This window comes from Trichophyton verrucosum, assembly GCF_000151505.1.
Source record: "Trichophyton verrucosum HKI 0517 chromosome Unknown contig00227_1.f1.exp, whole genome shotgun sequence".
In the NCBI taxonomy this organism is placed as follows: Eukaryota; Fungi; Ascomycota; class Eurotiomycetes; order Onygenales; family Arthrodermataceae; genus Trichophyton; species Trichophyton verrucosum.
The window spans coordinates 1-22,055 of NW_003315500.1; the positions used below are offsets into that span (position 1 = coordinate 1).

The 22,055-nt window shown below is 41.8% G+C and overlaps 6 protein-coding genes across 6 annotated transcripts; 5 read left to right on the top strand and 1 right to left on the bottom strand.

Annotated features, from left to right (window-relative positions):
• Positions 1–2,360: 2,360 nt before the first annotated feature.
• On the top strand, positions 2,361–3,131 carry TRV_02638 (uncharacterized protein; the record flags this gene model as incomplete). The annotated part of the gene is made up of 1 exon (XM_003023176.1): positions 2,361–3,131. One exon carries the CDS (start codon positions 2,361–2,363, stop codon positions 3,129–3,131), a length of 771 nt encoding a protein of 256 aa, XP_003023222.1.
• Positions 3,132–3,818: 687 nt separating this feature from the next.
• TRV_02639 (uncharacterized protein) lies at positions 3,819–5,714 on the top strand (the record flags this gene model as incomplete). Its single annotated transcript, XM_003023177.1, has 3 exons — positions 3,819–3,914; positions 3,986–5,347; positions 5,493–5,714. 3 exons carry the CDS (start codon positions 3,819–3,821, stop codon positions 5,712–5,714), a joined length of 1,680 nt encoding a protein of 559 aa, XP_003023223.1.
• Positions 5,715–5,786: 72 nt separating this feature from the next.
• On the top strand, positions 5,787–7,777 carry TRV_02640 (glutamyl-tRNA(Gln) amidotransferase subunit A, putative; the record flags this gene model as incomplete). Its single annotated transcript, XM_003023178.1, has 3 exons — positions 5,787–5,914; positions 6,039–6,622; positions 6,693–7,777. 3 exons carry the CDS (start codon positions 5,787–5,789, stop codon positions 7,775–7,777), a joined length of 1,797 nt encoding a protein of 598 aa, XP_003023224.1.
• Positions 7,778–8,440: 663 nt separating this feature from the next.
• TRV_02641 (uncharacterized protein) lies at positions 8,441–10,890 on the bottom strand (the record flags this gene model as incomplete). The annotated part of the gene is made up of 6 exons (XM_003023179.1): positions 8,441–8,601; positions 8,673–9,611; positions 9,679–10,330; positions 10,399–10,625; positions 10,705–10,789; positions 10,861–10,890. The coding sequence occupies 6 exons, from the start codon at positions 10,888–10,890 to the stop codon at positions 8,441–8,443; spliced, it is 2,094 nt and encodes a 697-aa protein (XP_003023225.1).
• Positions 10,891–11,883: 993 nt separating this feature from the next.
• TRV_02642 (uncharacterized protein) lies at positions 11,884–13,176 on the top strand (the record flags this gene model as incomplete). Its single annotated transcript, XM_003023180.1, has 3 exons — positions 11,884–12,230; positions 12,292–12,868; positions 12,928–13,176. The coding sequence occupies 3 exons, from the start codon at positions 11,884–11,886 to the stop codon at positions 13,174–13,176; spliced, it is 1,173 nt and encodes a 390-aa protein (XP_003023226.1).
• A 659-nt stretch (positions 13,177–13,835) lies between these two features.
• On the top strand, positions 13,836–15,447 carry TRV_02643 (uncharacterized protein; the record flags this gene model as incomplete). The annotated part of the gene is made up of 3 exons (XM_003023181.1): positions 13,836–13,893; positions 13,927–14,251; positions 14,307–15,447. The coding sequence occupies 3 exons, from the start codon at positions 13,836–13,838 to the stop codon at positions 15,445–15,447; spliced, it is 1,524 nt and encodes a 507-aa protein (XP_003023227.1).
• Between the last annotated feature and the right edge of the window lie 6,608 nt (positions 15,448–22,055).

The following is a 22,055-nucleotide window of genomic DNA, read 5'->3' on the forward strand; positions in this document are numbered from 1 at the left end:
GAAGCGAGGGAGCTTGCCAGGCGGCCGTTTCCTTTCAGTTGATAGTTGACTGCGTGGCTGACGGTGAAAAAGTGTGATTGATAACTAGCGGTTGACGGGGCCCTAAGACGATGAACAGCCAGTAGACAAGGCAAGTATATGTATAGACGTGTTGTCTGAGGTCGGTTCAAGGTCGTTATTAGTTAGATGGCGATACTGAAGGGAGAGGCGAAGGAAGAGGAGCCGACTCTTGCGATGAATGAATGAAATACGGAGTCTGGCATGGGAGCTATTTAAGGGGATGCCAAATTGCCGCGACAGCTCAGGTTGTTATATATATATTTTAATACCTCCCCCTTCACACGGATAAGGGATAACCAGACATCTGGATGGACAAAGGGACCGTTTCTTCCCCTTTCTCCTCGTCTTCTCTCGACCCAATTTTTTTTTTTCCCGTACAGGTTTAAGCCAGCCCTGATTGCCGGCCAGACTGGATCCGTGGGCGAGAGAAACGGTAAGGGAAGGGGGTGACAGAGCTAAATTGTGAAATTATTTCATTCCTATCTGGCCCATCAGAAAGCTAGGCTGGGGGAGGATAGTTATGGTGTCATTCTTTTGCTCACCAAGTTCTCATTTCCTCCACAACAGGGGTGTGTGTGTGTTTTTTTTGGTAGAGTTGAGATCCATCTTTTTTACCCCCTGGTCTGACTTGGCGGGTGTTGCTAGCTAACTAGTTTATGCCCCGGCCGACGGGCATGTAACTATACAGAGAGGGAGTACTGCTGAGGCCCGCTGGATGTAGGTAAACTAGCTACGGGTTAGCCATTCGGAGTTGGATGGGCGGGCAGGTCAGTCACTGGCGGTTCTTCATGGTGGATGATGGCAACCCGGAGACCTGTCGACGAGCAAGCAAGGGTTTCGCGTAAATATACCCTGGGATCAGTTCCTGTTCTTGCATGAGAACGGGTGGGTAAAGCACCCTGGCACCGGCAGCACCAGCGGTGATCGGATGGAGTCGCTCTGAGGTAGTTTGAGGAATCGAATGGCTGAGAGACGCCCTTGGGGGGCCAGTGACGCTACACTAGGCCAGAAGACCTGCTCCTTATATCCTAGCCATGCATAGACGAGTCCGGCTGTAACTAGCCAGGGGCCCTCGTTGGCTAGCTGACTAGTTAATTCCTCAAGGTGCCCTCGTTTTTCAGCCGCTGGGTGCGCACTGCCTGCGTTGTTGATGCGATGTGCCGCAGCCCCTGGGAGGCCGCCTAAGTTAAGTTAACTATAACCTAGCGGACTCGCCACGGTTTCAGGTCGCATAAAATATCTTTCAACTGCATGAACTTGCATGTGCGGCGGCTAGCGGTGCCTCTGAACTCTTCGCTCTGCCTCTGTGTCTCTCGGCAGGTTGACTCGTAACAGTTATCCATCCCGGCGGCAAGGTGTTTATTTTTGATAAACAAACCAACGCCACAGCCGGCCTTGCGCTTCTGATTGGAGTCCTCGTCCTATGCTCAGTATTAGCCATGCTCATATCCAATGAATACAGGAATACACTTATAGCATCTGCTCCTACCGTCTTGCCTGGAAAAAAAAAATCGCAGAGAGGTGCCAGATGAAACTGGTGGAGTGTCCTAGGGGAAGAGACCTGCAGGCCAGCGCCTATTTACTTTCTCAATGCCCTCTGCGAAAGGTGTCTAAGGGCCATGGACGGCCAGATACCACTCAGATGCTCCGCCCATGGGAATCTATTTTTACCATATCCACCCTTTTCTTCGTGTTTGATATCCTCCTGCTCTTTGCTTGCTCCCGGCTTGCTCATTGGCCGCGCCTCCATCTCGGTCGTCTAGGGGGGAAGAGGGGGGTCTGTAGAGCAGCCCTGAGGCCGGCGCGAGATCATACCTCTGCTGTTTCTCATGGCCAGATATCTGTCCCGGTGCTCTGGTTCTTCCTGTTTCGCGGTTAAGATCCTATTCTTGGGGCTGGGAATGCTCCGAGCGCTGCGCCGGAATTTCATACGCTTCTCAATTTTTGGAATTGATAGGATGGCAGCTCTCCTTTCTGCTGGACTCAGGCGCCTGTCCTGGCAGAGGCTGCATCTGGCCTCTGCTTTTTCTCCCTGTTCAATTGCTGGATTATCCTCTTTCGAGCATTCGAAGGAGGCTATATCTGCCTTTTCTTTCTTAACTCTAATCCCTTATAAAGTCGACTGAGTTTGTCCTTGAACTGGGAGTCTTTCAATTCAGATCTCAACCACCGCGGCTTTTGATAACTCTGCTACACGCTCTATATACCCAGATACTTGTTTATTGTTTAATTGACTACCTTCCTTTGGGCTCGGCCTCTGCTCTTTACTATACCAATCCACAAAGTCAAACACTGTCGCCATGTTCATTGAACGCCGCCGAAGCACAGGTGATGGCTACCAGAAGAGAGTCCTTTTCAGTCCCAAGGGGTTCACACAGCACCTATGCGAGGACATGGCCGCCCATGGGTTCTTTGCGGAAGAGGAGTTGAGTGATATGGACGACGCTGTCAATCTCACAGGCTGTCCCCGGGAATCTGTAAGGGCATCTCAGTCCTCCCGAGTCCGCATCCGCATCTCCGTCAGCCCACAGGGAAAAGGCCATCGTCGGTCTTCCAGCATCCAACGAGATGTTGAATACGATGAACCACGGAACACTACGTTTTCCCTGACCGACAACAGCTCGATTGCTGGCCTCCGCAGGAAACGGTCTCCTTCTCCAACACCTTCAATGACATCAACTTCATCTACCGAGGAGATCATTCGACCCTCCAGGAAGAAGACCACCATCATGAAGCCGCTGAATAAGTTCAAGGAGGTGGTACCGGTTGTGCATATCCCAGAATTCAAAGAGCTACCCGTCAAATCGAGACGCTTCAGAAAAGTGTCCCCCTCTGCCTGCCGCAAGGGTGATCCCGTCGTCATCACTCCAAGAGTTAAGCCAACAGTGCCCAGGAATACGACGCCTGAAGCGGCCAAGGGCAACTCCGCGTCTTCACCCAAAGATGGGAAGAAGAAGGTCCGTTTCGTCCTGGGTGATGATGACGGGAGACGCGAGAGTCCTCCTGTGCAACGGTGTAGCCAAGCGTCTTTCTTGACCTTCAAGTCAAGCAACAAGCAGCTCGACAGTTAATATCACATAGATGGAACTGTCTTTGAACCGACAATAGATTCATCGAGGCAACTCAGTTTTGCAGCATCTAGCTGCTCATGTTCATATTTCTTTCCTTTTACCTGTTTTTGCATTATTTTCCTACATTTCCCTGCGCTCTTTTCAAGCATCTTATGACCTAGCTTCCCTTGTATGTTCCGTCTGGCGGTGAGACGGCTTGATACCCTCGTTTGAATACTCTGGCATGGCGGTCGTTTTTGATTGATTGATATTGATGATCTTGCATATCGGTTGGTGATTTGTTTCTCTGCGCTTGTACAGCTACTCTCGCTCCAGTTTCCTTATGACTCTCTTTTGTATCTTATGAACTCATGATTTTACTCTCGAATAAAAGGCATTCACTCACTTATTTGCTGTCTGGTCAAATTCATATCGACGTCATCAGTATAAAAATGCCGAAGAAATGGACAAGTTAGTCTCAGCTTAGTCAGCAACTTCAGCGACTTCGCCGCGGCTTCAACGTGGAAGAAGAAGAAGAAGAAAAGAACAAGACGTCGAAAAGAGAGAAAAGTGACCAGGCTGGCTTCTTCGTGGCATTGACAGCTATTAAAGAGACGAGGAGCCCGGCTTGCCAGATGAGAGTGTAACTACTCGACGAGGGCTGCCTGCTGACGGTGTTTGCTGGAACGACCGCATCGCGCATCCATCATGGCTGAGAGCTACAAAGCTAGAAAGGAGGCCTTCGTCTCCAACCTCTCGGGCAGCAGCGTATGGGATATCCACACGGTTTCAGCTGTTGTCCCGGTGAGTATACGCATCTTTACGGGTCCCTTCTTCCCATTATTCAGTGCTGCTGGCTAACGGTGCTTCGGTAGAGTGCGGTCCTACTCTGGTCCGTCCTTCAATCGCGCCGCTCGCTATTTACTCCCTATGAACTACCGGCCGTGATAGCAGACTTCCTTTTGACCGTTGTCACTGTACTGTTCGCAGTGACAGCGTACTCCTCCTCGCCGATAGTGCTGAATATACTGCTCCTCTCTCCTGCCGCCCTGCTCCTGTTAAGCACCAAGCCCAAAAATGTACGCCAAAAGGCAAAGCCTCCACCGGGGTCTGCGAAGAGCACGACACACCAGGGCCAGGGGAGCTCCGATGCTGCGTTAGACGCCCTCCCACAGCGTCCATTTCTCACCCACTACCGAGCAAGTCTGATGATAAGTACCTGTCTGTCGATCCTAGCGGTCGACTTCACTGTGTTTCCTCGGCGGTTTGCAAAGGTGGAAAACTGGGGGACCTCCCTCATGGACATGGGAGTGGGCTCGTTCGTCTTCTCGGGGGGTGTCGTTTCAGCGCGTTCGATCCTGGGACGTGGTAGTGCCGCCTCCCAGGGCTCGTTCGCAAAGCGCTTACTTGCATCTGCACGCCACTCCATCCCCCTCCTGGTACTGGGCCTGATTCGCCTGTACAGTGTCAAGGGGCTGGACTATGCAGAGCACGTAACAGAATATGGTGTGCACTGGAATTTCTTCTTTACTCTAGGACTCCTCCCGCCCTTTGTGGAGATATTTCATGCCATGACCGCACTGATCCCGTGGTATGAGGCCCTCTCGCTGCTCGTTATCGGAGCGTACCAGGTAGCGCTAGAATCCACGAGCTTGAAGGAGTACATCTTGGTCTCTCCGCGGGGGCCGTCTCTGCTGTCCAAGAACCGAGAGGGAGTGTTTTCCTTCCTTGGGTATCTTGCCATCTTCCTGTCTGGCCGAGCAGCCGGGTTACGGATAATACCTCGCAAACCGCGCAGGACCCTACTCATCCAGCTGGTCTCATGGTCAGCAGTGTGGGCGACCTTATTCACTCTCAACTCCTCCTACTTCTTCGGGTACGGCGCGGGAATTCCGGTCTCCCGTCGACTGGCTAATATGCCCTATGTCTTCTGGGTTAATGCATTCAACATGACCCATATGCTGCTCTACTGCCTCATAGAGACCGTCGTCTTCCCGTCGGTGGAGAAGGTGTCGAATAAGAAAGAAGAGGCGGAACAAAGCGACTTTGCAACGAGCAGGGTCATGCGGTCATTCAACAAGAACGGCCTGGCCATCTTCCTCATTGCCAACTTGCTTACAGGGGCTGTCAACCTGAGCATGAACACGCTCGACGCCCGAAAGGAACTGGCCATGGCGGTTTTGATGCTATATTCGGTCATCCTGACCGCCATCGCATTGGCGCTTGATTTCTGGAATGTAAAACTCAGGCTATAAATAACATAGACACGGAATAAATACATAATACATAATAATTGGACAGCAGCTTTTGAAACGTCAACGCCTTTTCTTTTTCCTTCACATGCGTCTTTTGGCGCTTGTCAAATGTTTTCTTTTTCTTTAGTTACTTTGTTACCTAGTTACCTTTGAGCTGTCGGAGTCAACAAAGCTCAGGGATGGCTTTTTTGGCCGAGGTTGGTTTGCACTGGTTGATAGCTCGGCTGCTATGGCCGCTAAAGTTAACTGCCTAACCTCCTTTCAAACGGAGGGTATAGTGACATCGAGACATCCATTAACCAACAACAACAACAACAGCGACGACGACGACGACATCGACGTCGATTAACTTGCCAAAACCTGCTCTGTCGACTCCTGTCCTGCATTGAAAAACCGACGCCCAGGAATTAATTGGCTGAAGATGGCTGCCAATAAGAACCCGTACCGGACATTCCCCACGCCCGTTGAAGGCCCGAAAGTACCATACAAGGCTGCGCAAGAATCGAACCCCATCTTACGTGGCCGCGTGCTGGAAATAGCTGCTACTCTGTCAGTCCATCCCCCATGTCTGTTATGGCCGTCGGTTTTATGTCCCTGCATGAGCTGCGTTTGCCAGTAACTAGCTGGTTTGAAGCTAACACGGTCGTTTCAACTAACGCCTTAATATCTACAGAGTCCAATCTTCGAGTTTTATCCAGTCCATTCTCTGGCGCAATGCAGGCTTCTCTACCATCCGTGACATCCAAGACCTAACGGCATACGAACCGAAATTCGACCCTACTGTCCTCCCCCCGCTGACCCAGCAATCTGGCACTGAGACACCCGAGCTACCGGCCCCTACCAGACGCCGCCAGGATGGCAAGGGCGACTACTATACCTCTGCTGATTACCGTGAGCTTTACAAGGCCGGCAAGCTGACTCCTACTGCTGTTGTGGAGGCGTTGCTGCCTGTGATCAGACGTGATACTTCACCTCCTGGCGAGTTTTCGGCGGGTTTCTCCCAGTCAAAGATTGATCTTGTTCGTGCCGCCGCAGAGGCTTCCACACAAAGATGGGCTAATGGCACGCCATTGGGACCGATGGATGGAATACCCGTTGCTATCAAGGATGAAGTGGACATTGATGGATATGATAAGTACCTGTCGAGCAAGGTCGACTTCACAGCTAATCCTAGCTTCACTTCCTGGTGTGTGAAGAAATGGGAGGAGGCCGGCGCTATAGTCATTGGTAAAACCGTTATGCATGAAATTGGACTAGGTACGTCTATCATATTGATCCAAAAATGGCGTCAGTTCTTGTGGTTTACTTGAATTGACATTTTTTCTAGACACTACAAACAATAATCCCGTTGTTGGAACCCCGAAAAACCCCCATAACCCAGGATACTACACTGGAGGCTCCTCAGGAGGCTCTGGGTATGCAGTTGGCGCTGGTATTGTGCCTCTTGCCCTCGGAGCTGATGGTGGTGGCTCTATCCGCATTCCCTCGAACTACTGCGGCATTTATGGACTCAAGACAACTCACGGCCGAGTTTCATCTGCTCCAACGCGTAGACTGGCGACAACTGTAGGAGTCTTTGGCCCAATGGCATCCAGTATCGATGACTTGGCTATGGGCTACCGTATCATGAGCGCGCCTGACCCGAGCAACCCTGTGTCGGCGGCATTCCCCGACCCCTTGCTGAGTATCCCATCTCCGTCTTCCTCTAGGGGCAAGGTTATCGGTGTATACAAGGATTGGGTTGAGAGGTCTGACCCAGATGTCCTAGCCATGTTCAATAAGGCTATTGACTACTACCGTGACGAACAAGGTTACCAAATCGTCGACATCACCATTCCATACATCCCCGAAGGTGGAAAATGCCATGCCCTATCAATTCTAAATGAGATATCAAGCGGCCTTAGCAAAGAACAAATATCTCAACTATCTGCTCCTACAAGGATCATCGTCTCCGTGGGCGGAACCCAAGGTCTTGCACAGGACTATTTCGCCAGCCAGAGGATGCGCCATCTCCTCATGAACCACCTTTCTTTCCTCTTCCAAAAATACCCCGGCATCGTCATTGCAACTCCCACAACACCCACAGCCGGCTCCAAGATTTCTGGGGGCGAGGCTGATCTTACCAACGGAATCAGTGATTCCAATGCAACCCTGCGATCCATGGAATATGTATACCTCGCCAACTTCACCGGGTGTCCTGCCATTTCGTGCCCAATGGGCTATGACGATGAGCCTTCCGTCCCCGTTGGGCTGATGGGTATGGGAGAATGGGGCAGCGAGGAGGCCTTGATGGAATGGGCTCGTGATGGCGAGGGAATGCTAGGTGATAAAGGTTTGAGAGCGCCTAATAAGGAGAAGGGCGGGAAGTGGGTTGACGCCATCAACTTGGCACTTAACCCAAGCACTGAATGAACCAACGGACAGTTTGCGATTGTCTGATATTGCCTAACACCATACTTTCTCCAGGCTTCTGAGTTATTTCACTTACGCCTCTTTTATATTTAGCAGGACCTGTTGTTGTTGCCTTTTTTTTCGATTAATTCTGGTAATTGTGTATTCCTAATGACTGCCTACCAATAATATGAAATTACTGAAATGGTCGCACTTCAGTGTAAAGAACTGGATCATGAACATCCAGTAAACATAGCCAAGGGTCAAACACCATTCTTTTCATTCAAGGTTGATGAAACTCCATTTTCATGCCCGAGTCAAACAGGTGGTAGTTATTGGTAACAGGATAGTACATACCGGTCAAACAGCTGCTAGATAGCAAGATAAATGGATACAAGCTGCACCCTCGTCCTGCGACTTCTAATAGTCCTATGTCAAAAAGAAGAGGGTATTAAAAAGGACAACAAAGAATAGCAGATAAAAGGATAAATAAATGAGAACCATATCAATTGGCTAACGTGAATAAACCATGAGTGAGCTTTGATCGTCTTGAAACTGAATTTTAAAAATAACAGAAAAAAGGTAAAGATATCAACTTTAAAATAAAACATGACCTTAGAAAAAGGTAAAAGGGAACATGATGGCATTGTAAATTCTCGGCTAAAGGGTTGGGTGTATGTGGGTTTATTCTCCGTCAGTGTCTGTTTCGGTGTCTGTTTCGCTTGTGTCGTCGGCGGCGTCGCCGTCGGTGTCACTCTCGTCGTCTTCGCTGGATTCAGCGACACGCTTCTTCTTGGGAGGTGCTTGACCGGTTTTCAAAGCTTGCATCTGTCCGGCAATGGAATCTGGAGGGTTGTTAGAATATATATGCATTATAAAGTGGGCCCACGGTATTAGTAGTAAGTTCAATGCATACCTTCGTCTGGTTCACTGATGTCATCTTCCTGAGCTACAGCAGCGGCCTTCTCTAGATCCTCAACTTCAAGAGTAATTTCTTGCTCCTGGTCAAATCCGATGTAGCTGTCGCAAACGATGTTAAGGACGAATGGGAAACTTCCGACCTGTGGAGGAGCCTGGAACTGCATCTTCATCGTCTGTACGTTGAAAGTTGGTTTGCCCTCATCGTCAAATATGGGCTTGTCAAATTTGGTGAATGTGAAAGGAGGAACGGCCATACGGTCCTGCTTAACATCCGCAAGGAATATGTGCCATCTCGGGGAGTGGTCTCGGGCGAAGTAAGGGGCGTGGGCAAGAGGAGGCTGAATCTCAGGCTCATCTTCCTTTTCACTCTGGGTCTTCTTCTCTTTCTCCTTAGGGTCAACCGTAGCATTTCCTGTCTGGGCGTCTGCTATGGCGTCTTCGTCGATATCTTCAATTACGAGGTCCGACTCCTTGACCGGTGGAACGTATTCGCAGCCAGGTGGGACAAAGCGGGCTTTTACAACAAGTTGTACCAAGCTGCTAGGAGTTATGACTTTTTCGCTTTGCACTCTGAGAACGGCCTTGCACAGCTCCAATGCGGGTATTCTCCTTGCTACCGATACTGCAGTTTGATACTGCGAGTCTGTCAAAAGTCCACTACCGATAGTCATGCTTCGTCGCTTGACTTCTGGCAATTTCATGAACTGCTGAATGGTCATGTGGGTTTTAGAATGTTCGCCTTCCACGGATCGGACAACGTTAGGGGTAAAGTAGGGAAGCTGAAGAAGCGGAGAGGAGTTCGGTGCAATAGCTTGAATGAGGTTTTGGGATGTATAGAGTGATGTCATGATAGGTTGCAGGTTGCCGAAAGCCAGGGCAATGGTGGTGAAAGCATTGTTGAGGGTAACGGCAGGGGGTGCGACTTGGAACTTTTCTATGAAGGTTTATCGGATTAGCTATGTCAGGCGGCCTCCTTTGGAGAAACATTAACATAAACCTACCGTTGTTAAGGGTATTGTCTTCGAGGTCTACCCTTCCAAGATAAGCCCATAACAGCGCAAGCGCCTTTCTCCTCCTCTCATCATCCAATTTGCTTAGAGCGAGTTTATCCTTGGGTGACATATCCACCGACTCAAGGATTTTCTTCTCAATCTTAGCTAGCCCTGAATGCGCATGATCCCCATCGAGGAGTTCTGTATACTCATCTCCTACGCTCATGGTGCCAATCATATCCCCGCCAGTCAGGCCCGGTTTGTACTCTCGGAACAGGTTCCCTGCGCTGGCCACAAGAACGTTGTCCTTGGTATAGCGCTGGTTACCGTACCACCACCTTCCAACGGTATACGGAAGGAGAACACCAAAGAGGATTCCATACAGCAAAAGGACAAACTTTCCATTTCCTTCCGTGACGATAAATTTGGGCAGGGCGATACCAATGCTGAAGCTCTGTTTTCCGTCAGGGTGGCCGAATTGGATATAGTTGTTTCTGATTTCTTCGTCTGTGAGTGTCTTGTATGCCTTTGTAAGTTCGACGAAACGTTCGTTGAGCATCTCAACGGTTTCATTTTTTGCAGGGTCGGGCTTGATCTTGTCTGGGTGGAATTTGACGGAAAGGCGTTTATAGTGTTTGCTGATAGCTCTCTCATCCGCGCTCTAAACCAATAGCCAGCCATGGTTAGACAGTAAAAAAATTGTTATTTAAAAAGTAAAGGTAATCTCACTCTTGAAATTCCGAGAATTTCATAGGGATCCCAGATCTTGGGGGCAGATCTTGCAGTCACGGTGATCAGGTAAACCATCCAGGCCATAACTGCATAGCCAACTATCACCGTAACGATCCTCTTGATACGGCGCTCCTTTCGCAGAAGCTTCTGCTTCTGACTCTGTATGATATCGTCATGTTGTGGCTTGAAATCAGACTTGATTCGAGGGGCAGAATTTTCGAGTCCTACACGCGGGGGAAGGCAATATCAGCAAAGCTGCAAGGCACACGACATACAACGGCCTCGAGACGAAGGCTGACAAACCTTTGACAGGCCTTAGAAGGGTATATGTGAGAGGGAGGGTAACGAGGCCGGTCAGGGTGAGGATGAAGAAAGGGAAGAATTGGCCCTAGACAAAGCAAGCGGACGGGTCAGTCACGAACATTACAAGATATACACGTTGCATTGGACAATACCAACCTGCTCGTCGTAGTTATAGTCAGTCGACATGGCTGCGGATGCTCCAGCTCTCTAATAAGGGTCGAATGTATGTCTCCGGGTGAGCACAAGGGCTCATAGGGTGTGGTCCTCCCTTATATCTCGCTCCTCCGGCGGTTCTCACAAGCGAACACAGCTTTGAAAGAGATCGTAATGAAACTAGCACCTCAGTCTCGCGGGCCCCTATATCCTCGGCATGGAAATATCGCAATATCCGGCTGGCGGTAACCTATCGACCCGTTGCTCTCTTTGCCGTCCTCTTCGGCTTGATCTTTGCGATCTCGATGTCACATCCGTGGCCTCTTTTGATAGATCGCCTGATCGGGACTAGCGCCATGGTCTAAACGTGGATTTAAGCTAAGGAACTAGGCCTAATAGGGGAAGGCGTAAAGAATTGTCTAACCACTTTAGGATAGTTTTCCCGGGGTCGGCTGGATGAGTAAGCAATGGATCCGAATGACAGCATAGCCAAAAGTTAAAGCTTTCTGATATTAAAAGCATCACTTACACGTTAAGGACATCAAACAGCTATTTGGCTATCAAAGGGCTTATCCTTTCTTTGGACACCGTAAAATACCCAAGTGTTTACTTTATCATAACGATATAACCTCGATAAGGGATGGTAGTAGTCAACTTATACTATTACTTCTCTCTCGTAGTCTGCAGCCCCACAAGGATCCTACTTGATAACATTTCCTAAAAAGGGAAAATATACACTATTTTCTTTATCTGCTACCAGATTCAATCTGTTTGTTAGTGTCTTATGTTATTTGTCCTGGCCTGCAGCTGTCCTGCTATCTTGTGTTCTTGCCCCGCTCTTTAGTTATTTGACAAGCTCGAGCTCCCATGTTCTACAAATATAAAAGGCAGCTTGTTCCCCTCCAGTTATCCCCAAACATTGAGATGAAACACATTTACCTCATTACCAGCTTCAAATTATAGGCCCTCTTGGATTCTAATTTTGTGTTGATATTCTTCTTTTCTTGAACTACATTCCATACAGCCATGCTTCCATTGCTTCGGCAGTCTATGTTTCACGCGCGTCGCCCACCTTATAAGTTAAATTTACTGTTTTGCATAAGGAATGCGAATATTCATATCCTCCGGAATACCTCATGGACAAGCCGTGACCGGGCTTCAGCTGAACGGCCACAGAGCCCCCGGCTTTATACCCCCTATACTACGCAAAGCCCAGAAATCTCTCTGGACGATGATTTCATCAGCCCAGAGCAAAGGGAACAAATATTCAATGGCGTGTTCCCTGCTGACTTTTCGGGTGAAGTGATATCCTTGAGAACAACAAGACAAGAATTCCACCACATATCAAAGGCATTTAGAGCCTCAACAGACAAGTACGCTTGCCTCTACCCACTATTATTATATTGCATGCTTACGTTGTCATTGGGGAAATAGGAAAAGTCAAAATGCAACTGTGCAATTTAATGAGGGTTTCCACAGCACCACCATCAGGCACAATCAAGTCCACCTGCATTCATGTTTAATCAATTCCGTTTCTCATCAACTCTGGAATCTCATAAATCTAGACGAGATTTCATTTTACTGTGATTCTACGATATCTGAGGGAATCCCCGACCCAGACATTCAGATGGTCATAGACTCAGAATGGGGCATGGAATCCGTTTTTGCTGTTGAGGTTGGCTTTTCGCAGACCAGTGTGGACCTGGAGAAGAGAATGAGACATCTTATTGAAAAGACTACAGTCAAGGTCGCTATGCTGTTTGATATTAAGGAGACTCCTAATTATAAAAACCCCCTCCAAACGGAAGAAAATAAAAAGATCTATCACTCTGAGAGAATGGCTCGCCCGGGAAATCCCAGTGTACTAATTCAGCAGTACTGCAAAGGAAGGGCTCCCTATAGCCCCGTGTTCTTATACGGCGCTCGATGGATGGGTGAGCTTACCGCTGCAGTGCAGGTATTTGGTAAAAGCACTTCTACAGGAGAGCCCATCACGCGGACACCAAGAATTGTAAGTGCATTTATTTCCCCATTACATAGCTTAACAAATGCTAACACTTACACTTTTAGACCTTCTTCGGGGCCCCAAAGTCTCCCAAATCGAATGAAGGGCAATTGGAGACACCTATGTACAACGCCTACCCTTGTTTGAATGTAAAGTTGTCAGACTGCGTACAGTCAGACGATGAGGCTTACAATAAGGAGCTGGTACTGAACTGGGACAAAATAAGACACGAACTGGAGAGAGCTAGGCGCTGTCTTGCTGCCGAAAGGCACGCAGCGGCTGCCCTTAAACTGTCTGTTGGTGGAAACCCATGATGGACTAGGTAGTTTTTGGACAATTTAGGCTGGCGATAGGAGATAACAGAAAGTAGAGTAGACTGCAGAAAAGCAACTAAACAACAAGACTCATCAGAGGGACTGGTAACGTGCTGCATTTTTTCCATCTTGTATTTTCGGCTGGCTTAACTACTCATCAATGTCCGAATAAAAGAACATTTCAACCAACACTTCTTACTCTACTTACTCTATTCTGTCCTCTATGGCTTTAGTACACATCTAACATTATAGTAGCACGCTGGTAGCGTACACACATATATTCAGGGTCTTGTTAAAGGTTAAACATATTCCATCTACATCCTGAGTCCTTCCTCTTCCCCCTTTGCTTACGGTCTTCAGAAGCTCTAGTATTATTGTTAGGATAAGTCATCCTCTGTGTCAGTAGAACTCGCCTGGTCCATGTTCCCAAAGGGAACATGGGGCAGGAAGGCCTTTTTGTCCCATGGTCCTGTGGTCCATGCTCCAACAATTATCAACTTAAGCCTTAGTTAGCCAACTAGATTTGAGTTAGGGTTGGCTAGTTAGTTAGCAGGCTAGGCTTAGTCGGGGCTAGTGAAGTCTTAAGCTAGTTAGTGACTAGCTTAGTTCAACGTCCCCCACTCCATCCACACCACGACCAGCAAAGGATACATGTCAAGATGGCGTCCTACTCAGTCACCGTCTCGGTTGCGGGAACCAGCATAAACAAGTATCCTGGTAAGTAACAGATTATATGAGTTGGTTAACTAGCTGGGTCAGCTGGGTTCGACCTAGCTATGGCTGACTCGTATGATCCAGGGAAACAGCATGCCCGTAGAGTAGCCGCCTACCTGCCGAAGCAGCAGGGCCTCATTTATCTACCGGGCCAGCAGACGGTGTTGTCTGAAGACTCAGACCAGGACAGGCCGTTTAAACAGCGCCGCTATTTCTTCTACGTGACCGGCGTCGTGGAGCCGGATTGCCATGTTACATATGACATCGCGGAGGATAAGCTGACGCTATACGTGCCGGACTTTGACTTCAAGCGGACTATCTGGACAGGTCCCACGCTGGGAAAAGATGAGGCTAACCAGAGGTGTGTATTTAATGCGCTTCTTGGACTCCTAACGGAGATATTGACCTGAATGCAGGTATGATGTTGACCGAGTGGAATACTTCTCTGCGTTGGAAGGCGATGTTCTGCGTTGGTCCCAAGCGAACCCATCGCTATCCATATATATACTACACCCAGACCAGCGGCCGGTAACTCCGCTGACGGTGGCGTATTTCTATGAGTCAAAGTCACTGAAGCACGCGATGGATGCGTGCCGAGTGATCAAGGACGAGCATGAAATCCAATTGATCCAGCGAGCGAACCGCGTCTCTGGCGCAGCTCATCGGAGCATTCTAGCTAATCTGCACCATTTCAAGAACGAGGCGCAGATAGCCGGTCTCTTCATTGATGTCTGTCTGTCCCTGCGCTCGAAAGGGACGGCATACCAGACAATAGCAGGCTCGGGATCTAATGGTGCAACGCTGCATTACACCCGCAACAATGAACCGCTGGCTGGCCGACAGATGGTTGTACTTGATGCTGGTGCTGAATGGAGTTGCTATGCAAGCGACGTCACACGATCGTTTCCTATCCCTTCAAGCGTAAGCGGGGGAAGAGACTGGCCAAGTCGTGAGGCTGAACAAATCTACGCCATTGTGCAGCGCATGCAAGAAGAATGCATCAGTAGAGTAAAAGAGGGGGCTTTGTTCTTCTCAATCCATCAGCACGCTCACGCCATCGCACTGGAGGAATTACTCAAGCTAGGAATACTGCGTATCCCCCAGGGTTCGACCAAGGCCGACCTGATCAAGGCAGAAGTGACAGCTCTCTTCTTTCCGCATGGTCTAGGTCACCATCTTGGCCTGGAAGTGCATGACGTCTCACCCGATAGCGGCACCATACCTGTCGAGCTTGCTATAGAACGGGAGAAAGGACTAATGAGTGTCACGGAACATCGACCGCCGTGCACACTCTCTGCACCACCATTGGCGTCTGGAATGGTCATCACCGTGGAGCCAGGGCTGTACTTTAACCGGCTGGCCATCGACCAGGCACGAGCTGAGCGAGACGAGCCCAACTCGAAAGGCAGGTTTGTCAATTTCGATGTAGTGGAACGGTATGTGGATGTTGGAGGCGTGCGTATCGAGGATGATGTACTTGTTACCAAGGATGGTAACAAAAATCTCACCGATGCACCTAAGGGGAAGGAGATGCTTGATTTGATTTATGGCAGGTAAGTGAGCTTGTTATAATCCGTGTAGACGTTTTAAGTGTCGGCTAGAGGCTTCAACAGCTTAAACATGCATATACCTACCTACATAGACTAGTTTCCTCCATATCAGAATGATACTATGACTAAACACAGGCACGATCTTACATCACTTTTTTACCCCCTAGCTAGTTATCAAAGTCATGTTCTTGTCCCACAAATTTTATAATTACTCACACACCCTTTAGATCTGTTGGAGTCACTGCGATCAGTGCAAGGCAACCCCATTAATTGCTCATCTAAATCTGATACCTCCTTCCCGCCCACTTTCTACTCACAAGCTCGTAAAGCCCAGGTATATGTACATATTATAACACTGTTCGAATAATAAACAGGTTAAAATAGCAGTCTTTCTTGGATCTCCTTCCCGGATATATATGGCCTGTACCATTTAGAATCAGTGATTTTCCTTCTATTGTCGTTGAAATCCAAAACCTAAACTTCGAATAGGACTATCCCGGCGCTGCTGATCGCGGTGGCATCCCGAGCGACGGAAAAAATTTTGTGAAACTCCTTAAAGAGCTAAAACAACCCTTTCTTATGTTTCCTTCCCCGATATATATGGCCTGCACCATTTAGAATCACTGCGACCAGCACAGGACTGTCCCATCAGCGTCTCAAACTCAGCACCGAAGCTGGTGTCAGTTTTTGTATTAGTCATCTTATCTCGCTACACCTTGCTTTAGCACATTCGATAGATCCTTAATATCATCGTCCTCCTTTCTGATAGCTGGTTACTCCCCTTCCCGCCTATTCTATGCCCACAAGGTCGTAGAGATCAGGTATGTGTAGGGCACATACTATGGTTCGAATGACGAGTAAATCAAACACGCAAGGGGGCCCTAGCTTATATCTCCTACCCGGATGTAGGTCGCTGTGAACGAAACACTTATAATCTATAAGCTTACCCTTCAGCAGATCTCCGTGTGCTGATCGAACACCTGACACTAGAGTTTTAATCCTCTGTTTACTAATGTCAGGCATTCCCTCGTCCTCACAGTCTTCTAGCCGATGCCTCCTCTCCGCCGAGTAGCCAGAGTGCAGCGCCCTCAGTATGCACCACAAAGTTATGCAGAAGGACGAAACGATTTTATTGCTAATCTTCGGAGCATTTAATATCTCTGCTACATCAGGTGGGTGAGACAACCCCGATAGTATAGCCGGGGCTAGTGGAATCCCGGAAGCTCGTGGATTAATAGCCGAATTCCGATTAACTATCGGGGTGTAGCTCGGTGAGGCCAACCGCAACCTAGATTACGGCTCCAATAGTTGAGGTAATGTAGGGTTGCCTGAGGAAGGAGACCCAGTTAGGGGTATACGGTCACGAGTGTGGCCCTAATAAGATACTCTCAATCTAGCCTGTGGGGTGGGAGTAGTCGTCGATAGAGGTATTGAATACCTAGTTATGGAGTTACCGGAGGGTGTCGACTTCGGCGTAGAATCGGGCTTTCTAGAGCGAGATTGAGAGGGCGTTACTAGACCCCTTCGTGGCGTAAGGTGCAATATTGGCTTGGCCGAGCTAGGACCCTCGGACAAATCGTCTGATATTGTCGAGCTGAACGGGGAAATTGGAGGCGGAGGTGACTGAGAGGGTGCCAGAGGTACGCTCTGATAGTCAAGGCTACGCGGGGTGGTATATGTGCTGGTCGCTGGCGAGATAAGGAAACTCTGACTAGGAGCGGGAGCTGTTATGTTAGATAGCTGGGGCCGCTTTGTCCTTATAATCCTTTGTTCTTGCCGTGGTACCGCAGTAATACCCGTAGTTTGACTTTGTGTTCGCCACCAGTGCTTTGTTCCGGCATTAAACCGTTATAAAGCGAGTTGGTGATAATAGAGATCATATATATAGTGGTTGAAATAGGCTCGAGCCTAGCTATGTCGAAATATATGTATTGGTTATTCGCTGCTGCCTTGGTTTTTATACCAGGCTGTATCTGGGTCAAAATATTTTTCCGAAGTAGAATGCATATCAAGCCGACCCTGTGATAAAGGCTCCAGAGTATGCTGAATATTGCGGTACGTATGCTAATAACTAGTATAAATTAGCAAGTGGAAACATAATAAGGGTAACTGTATGCATACCTTTTATTATGTTTTGGAGAAGACGTTGAATTCCCAAAGTCTTATCCTTGGCCTTGTTGGAGCTGTACCCAAGTAGGTCCCGAGCCTCACGGTGTGCTCAACCTCCAGGCTGTAACGCAATATGGCGGCAGGCCTGCACCAACAGGGATGGGCATCAGGTGGTGGTCGATGGCGGGATGGTGGAACTCAAACTCCCCGCCAGTATCTTAAGACAATGCATCACAGCTAAGGGAATATCAAGGAGTGGACGACATCGTGCTCCAGGGTATACTCTAGTTCGAGACAGGTAGGGGGTCCGTCCTGTGTCCCATGGATGCCTAGTATGTAGGCCCATAAACGCCAAGATATATCACTTGAAGATTTAAACTTTCGGGTGTCGGTTGCTTTTTCCGGCTGCCAAGAAGTGAAGCCTTGGCAGCCTTCGAGCGCGCGCTCGAAAAGGGTCCCCTTCGCCCACGTAGCTGATGCGGATTAATATTCTCTAATATATTATTAGATATTACTAAATAATTTAAAAATTATATTTTTTTCTATAATTCTTTTTTATAATTCTTATTTAATGAATATTTTTTTAATATTTCTTTTAATTTTCTTTTTATAAAATTACTATATTTTATATTAATAAGTTTTTTATATTTATTTATTTTATTCTAGAATGAAATAATATTTTTCTATTTTTTTAGAGTTTAGTTAGAATTGGATAATCTATATTTAATATTAAAATATAACTTAATTTTAATAACTAAATTAATATAGATATTTTAATATTTAAAGTTAGTTTTTAATTATATATTAGTTAATTATAGACTTATTTTATATATATTATAGCTTAACTTTTAATAATATATCTATATTAATAATTTCTTAAATTTAATAAAATACCTATAAAGATTTTTCTAATATAAATAATTTAATAAAAATTTAAAATAATATATTAGAGTTATTATATAAATATAGTTTAAGCTCTCTCTTATTTTATTTAAATCTTTTAATTTTATTTAAAATATAATTCTATATATATTAGAGAATTTTCTATAATTTATAAAATTCCAAAATATTATATATTTTTATTTTTTAAATATTTTACTTTTTTATTTTTTAATAATTTCTAGTATTATAAATTAATTATATAAGAAATTAAAATTATTATGATTTTAATTATAATAAATACTCTTAATTATCTCTGATAATTTATTTTTATAAAAATAGAGAAAATATATTTAGTAATTTTTCTATTTTAGCTTTTATTTTAATAAAAGTATCTTTTTATTATAATATAATTATATTAAATATAAAATATATTTATATTTTTCCTCTATTATAATTTTAATTCTCTCTATATAAAGAGAGAAAATAATTTAAAATTAATAATTACTAATATTTTTCCAGAGATAATTTCTAAAATAACTATATTTAAATTATTTAATAGAATTAAATAATTATATTATTATATAATATTATATAATATAGTATTTTTCTATATTTTTCTTTATTATAAAAATTAAGAAAATTAATAATTATTAATTTTAGCCGATTATAATTTTATTTAAATCTTCTTAATTATAACTTTAACTTTAATTTTAATTTTAACTTTAACTTTAACTTTAATTTCCCTTACTTTTAACTTTTTTTCTATTTTTTAATAATATTACTTCTCTATTAAATTATAATTTATCCCTTTTATTTTAGCTATTTTTCTCTTAAAAATAGTTTTGCGAATATTTAAATAATGAAAAATACTTATATTAAGTAGTTTATTTAAGTAATAATAATAATATAAATTAGATATAAGAGTAACTTATAAAGAAGCTAAAAGTTAAAAAATAAAATTATTAACTTTTATATAATTTTGAAATACTAAAAAACTAATATTAAAGATAATAGTAAAATAACCATAAGTATTTCTTATTTAATTTATATTAAATTTATTACTAATTATTTTTAAAATATAATAATTTCTAATAATCCTAATATTTTTTAGAAAAATATTATTAAAATAACTAATAAACTTAATGAAAATATTATAAAAATAATTAAAATTTATGAACCTAATAATAATATTAAAAATTTAAATATAGAAAATATATATTAGTTATTATAAATTAAATAATATATTAATACTAATATAACTTGTATTAATAAATTTAAATTATATAAAATTATATTGATTATACTTCTATTTAATAAAAAATATATTTTAGAAATTTTATAAAATGATTTTAATATTATTATAGCTACTTTAAACTGATAAAATGTAGAGAATTTTAATTATTCTAATATATTTAACTCTATAAAGTACTATATAGATAAGGCTTTCTTAAAAGATATCTTAGAGAAGATATTTTAGTAAAAGAGTATTAAAATATTATATAGATAAATTAGAGTATAGTAAAATATTAATAAATTCTCTAAATTATAGAAAAATATTTTAGTATTTAGTTTTAAAGTTATAACTTTAAATCTAGCTTAATATTATAATTATACTCTAAGTTCTTTATTTATAATAAAGTTAGTATACTAATTAAATTTAATATAAGAATTAATTTAAAATAATGAATAAATAAAGAAAATTATATTTATATGAATGCGTATTATAAAACTATAACTTACTATAAAAATTATATTAATTATAAGTATTAAAAATAACTCTAATTAAAATAGAAATAAATATCTTTATATATATATTTTAAAAGTTCATTTTTTTATTTTTTTTTAATTTATTTCTTAAATTATTTTATCTAATTTATTATTAGATTATTTTTATAAGTTTATATTTAAATTATACTTCTTAGTTTATTATTAGATTATTTAGTACCATAATAATTTAGACTACTCTTATATTATATAATCTAATATTCTGTAAATTTTTTCTAATATATAGTTTTTTATTTTAATCATTATTCTTATTTAAGTTATATTATAGATAGTTTATAATATTATCCTCTTTTTTCTCAATAAATTATTCTAATTATTAATATATAAATAGTAAGTATTTTTCCTTTTTATTATTAAATTAATAAATTTTCTTTTTCTTCTTTAATTATAATTTATTATTTAGATATTGTTAAATTTTTTTATTTTTATAATTATACTTCTAAACTTTATACTTTATTTATAATTATTAATTATTATAGCTAAATTTCTAATTTTTTTTATAATAATTATTTAATATTAAATATTCCTTATTTTATTATAGTTAAATTCTTTATTAGTTATTATATTATATATTATATTATTTATATTAAAAATAGTTATTTTTATATAAGTTATATTTCTAATTTTTTTAAATAGATTTAATAAAAAGAGTAGAAATTCTTTACTTAGTAATATATTTTTAATAATTATTTAACTCTATTACTTTTATTCTCTTAGGCTTAATATTTTTAAGATAAATTATTTAACTTTAATTAATATATTACTATAAAGTTGAATTATCTAATTAAATTTTAAATAATTAAATTTTAATTATAGTTTTATAATAATAAGATACTTACTTCTATTAAGAAGATTTTTAATTCTTCTTTATTCTTAAGCTTTTTAGTTGAATAACTTTTATCTAATTTCTTTATTAATAGTTCTTAACTATTTAAGTTATATTTTAAAAATTTTCTATAGATTTATAAGTATTTTTTAAATTATTATAACCTTTTTATTTTACTAAATGGTAAATTTTTCTATTAATCCTTTTTTTATCCAGAATTTTTTCTATTTTATATTTTTATTTGTAATTTTCTTCTTAGATTTCTAGCTTATATAATTTAGTATTTTAAAATACTTTTTTAATTAATAAAATATAAAATACTAGATATATTTTTATATATATTAGTAATTAGAATTTATAATTAATTTATCTAAACTTTTTTAAAATTTTAAATAATTTTATTTTTTAGTAGTTTAATTTATTATTTAGTTTTATAATTTTAATATTTTATTATAGTAGAAATATTTTCTCCTCTTTTTTAAAAATTAATACTTCTATATATTACTTATTATAGTAGTTACTTATTTAGTGATTTAAAAATTTTAATCTCTTTTTTATATTTTTATATAATATTTATAATTTTTCTATTGATATTTTTACTTATTATATATAAGTTTTTACTTTTTTAGATATTTTTATTATTTCTAATTTTCTTCTATAATTTATAAAGAAAAGTATTATATTTATTAAAGTTATTTTAGCTCTATTATAGATAAGCTATATTATTAATAATAATTTAATTTAATTATTTTATTTATAGTTAATATAATATTTTAAATATTATTCTATAATTTAGTTTATTTATTTACTTTATTTATTTATCTAAAGATAATATACTATAAATATTTTCTATTTAATTTTTATTTTTAAATAAGTATTATTTAAAACTTACTTATAAATTGTATATTTTATTAAATATAATTTTATTTAGTAATTATAATTATAAAAATTATTATAATAAAATATCTATTATATTTAATACTAATATTTTTTAATAAATAGAATAAAATAAA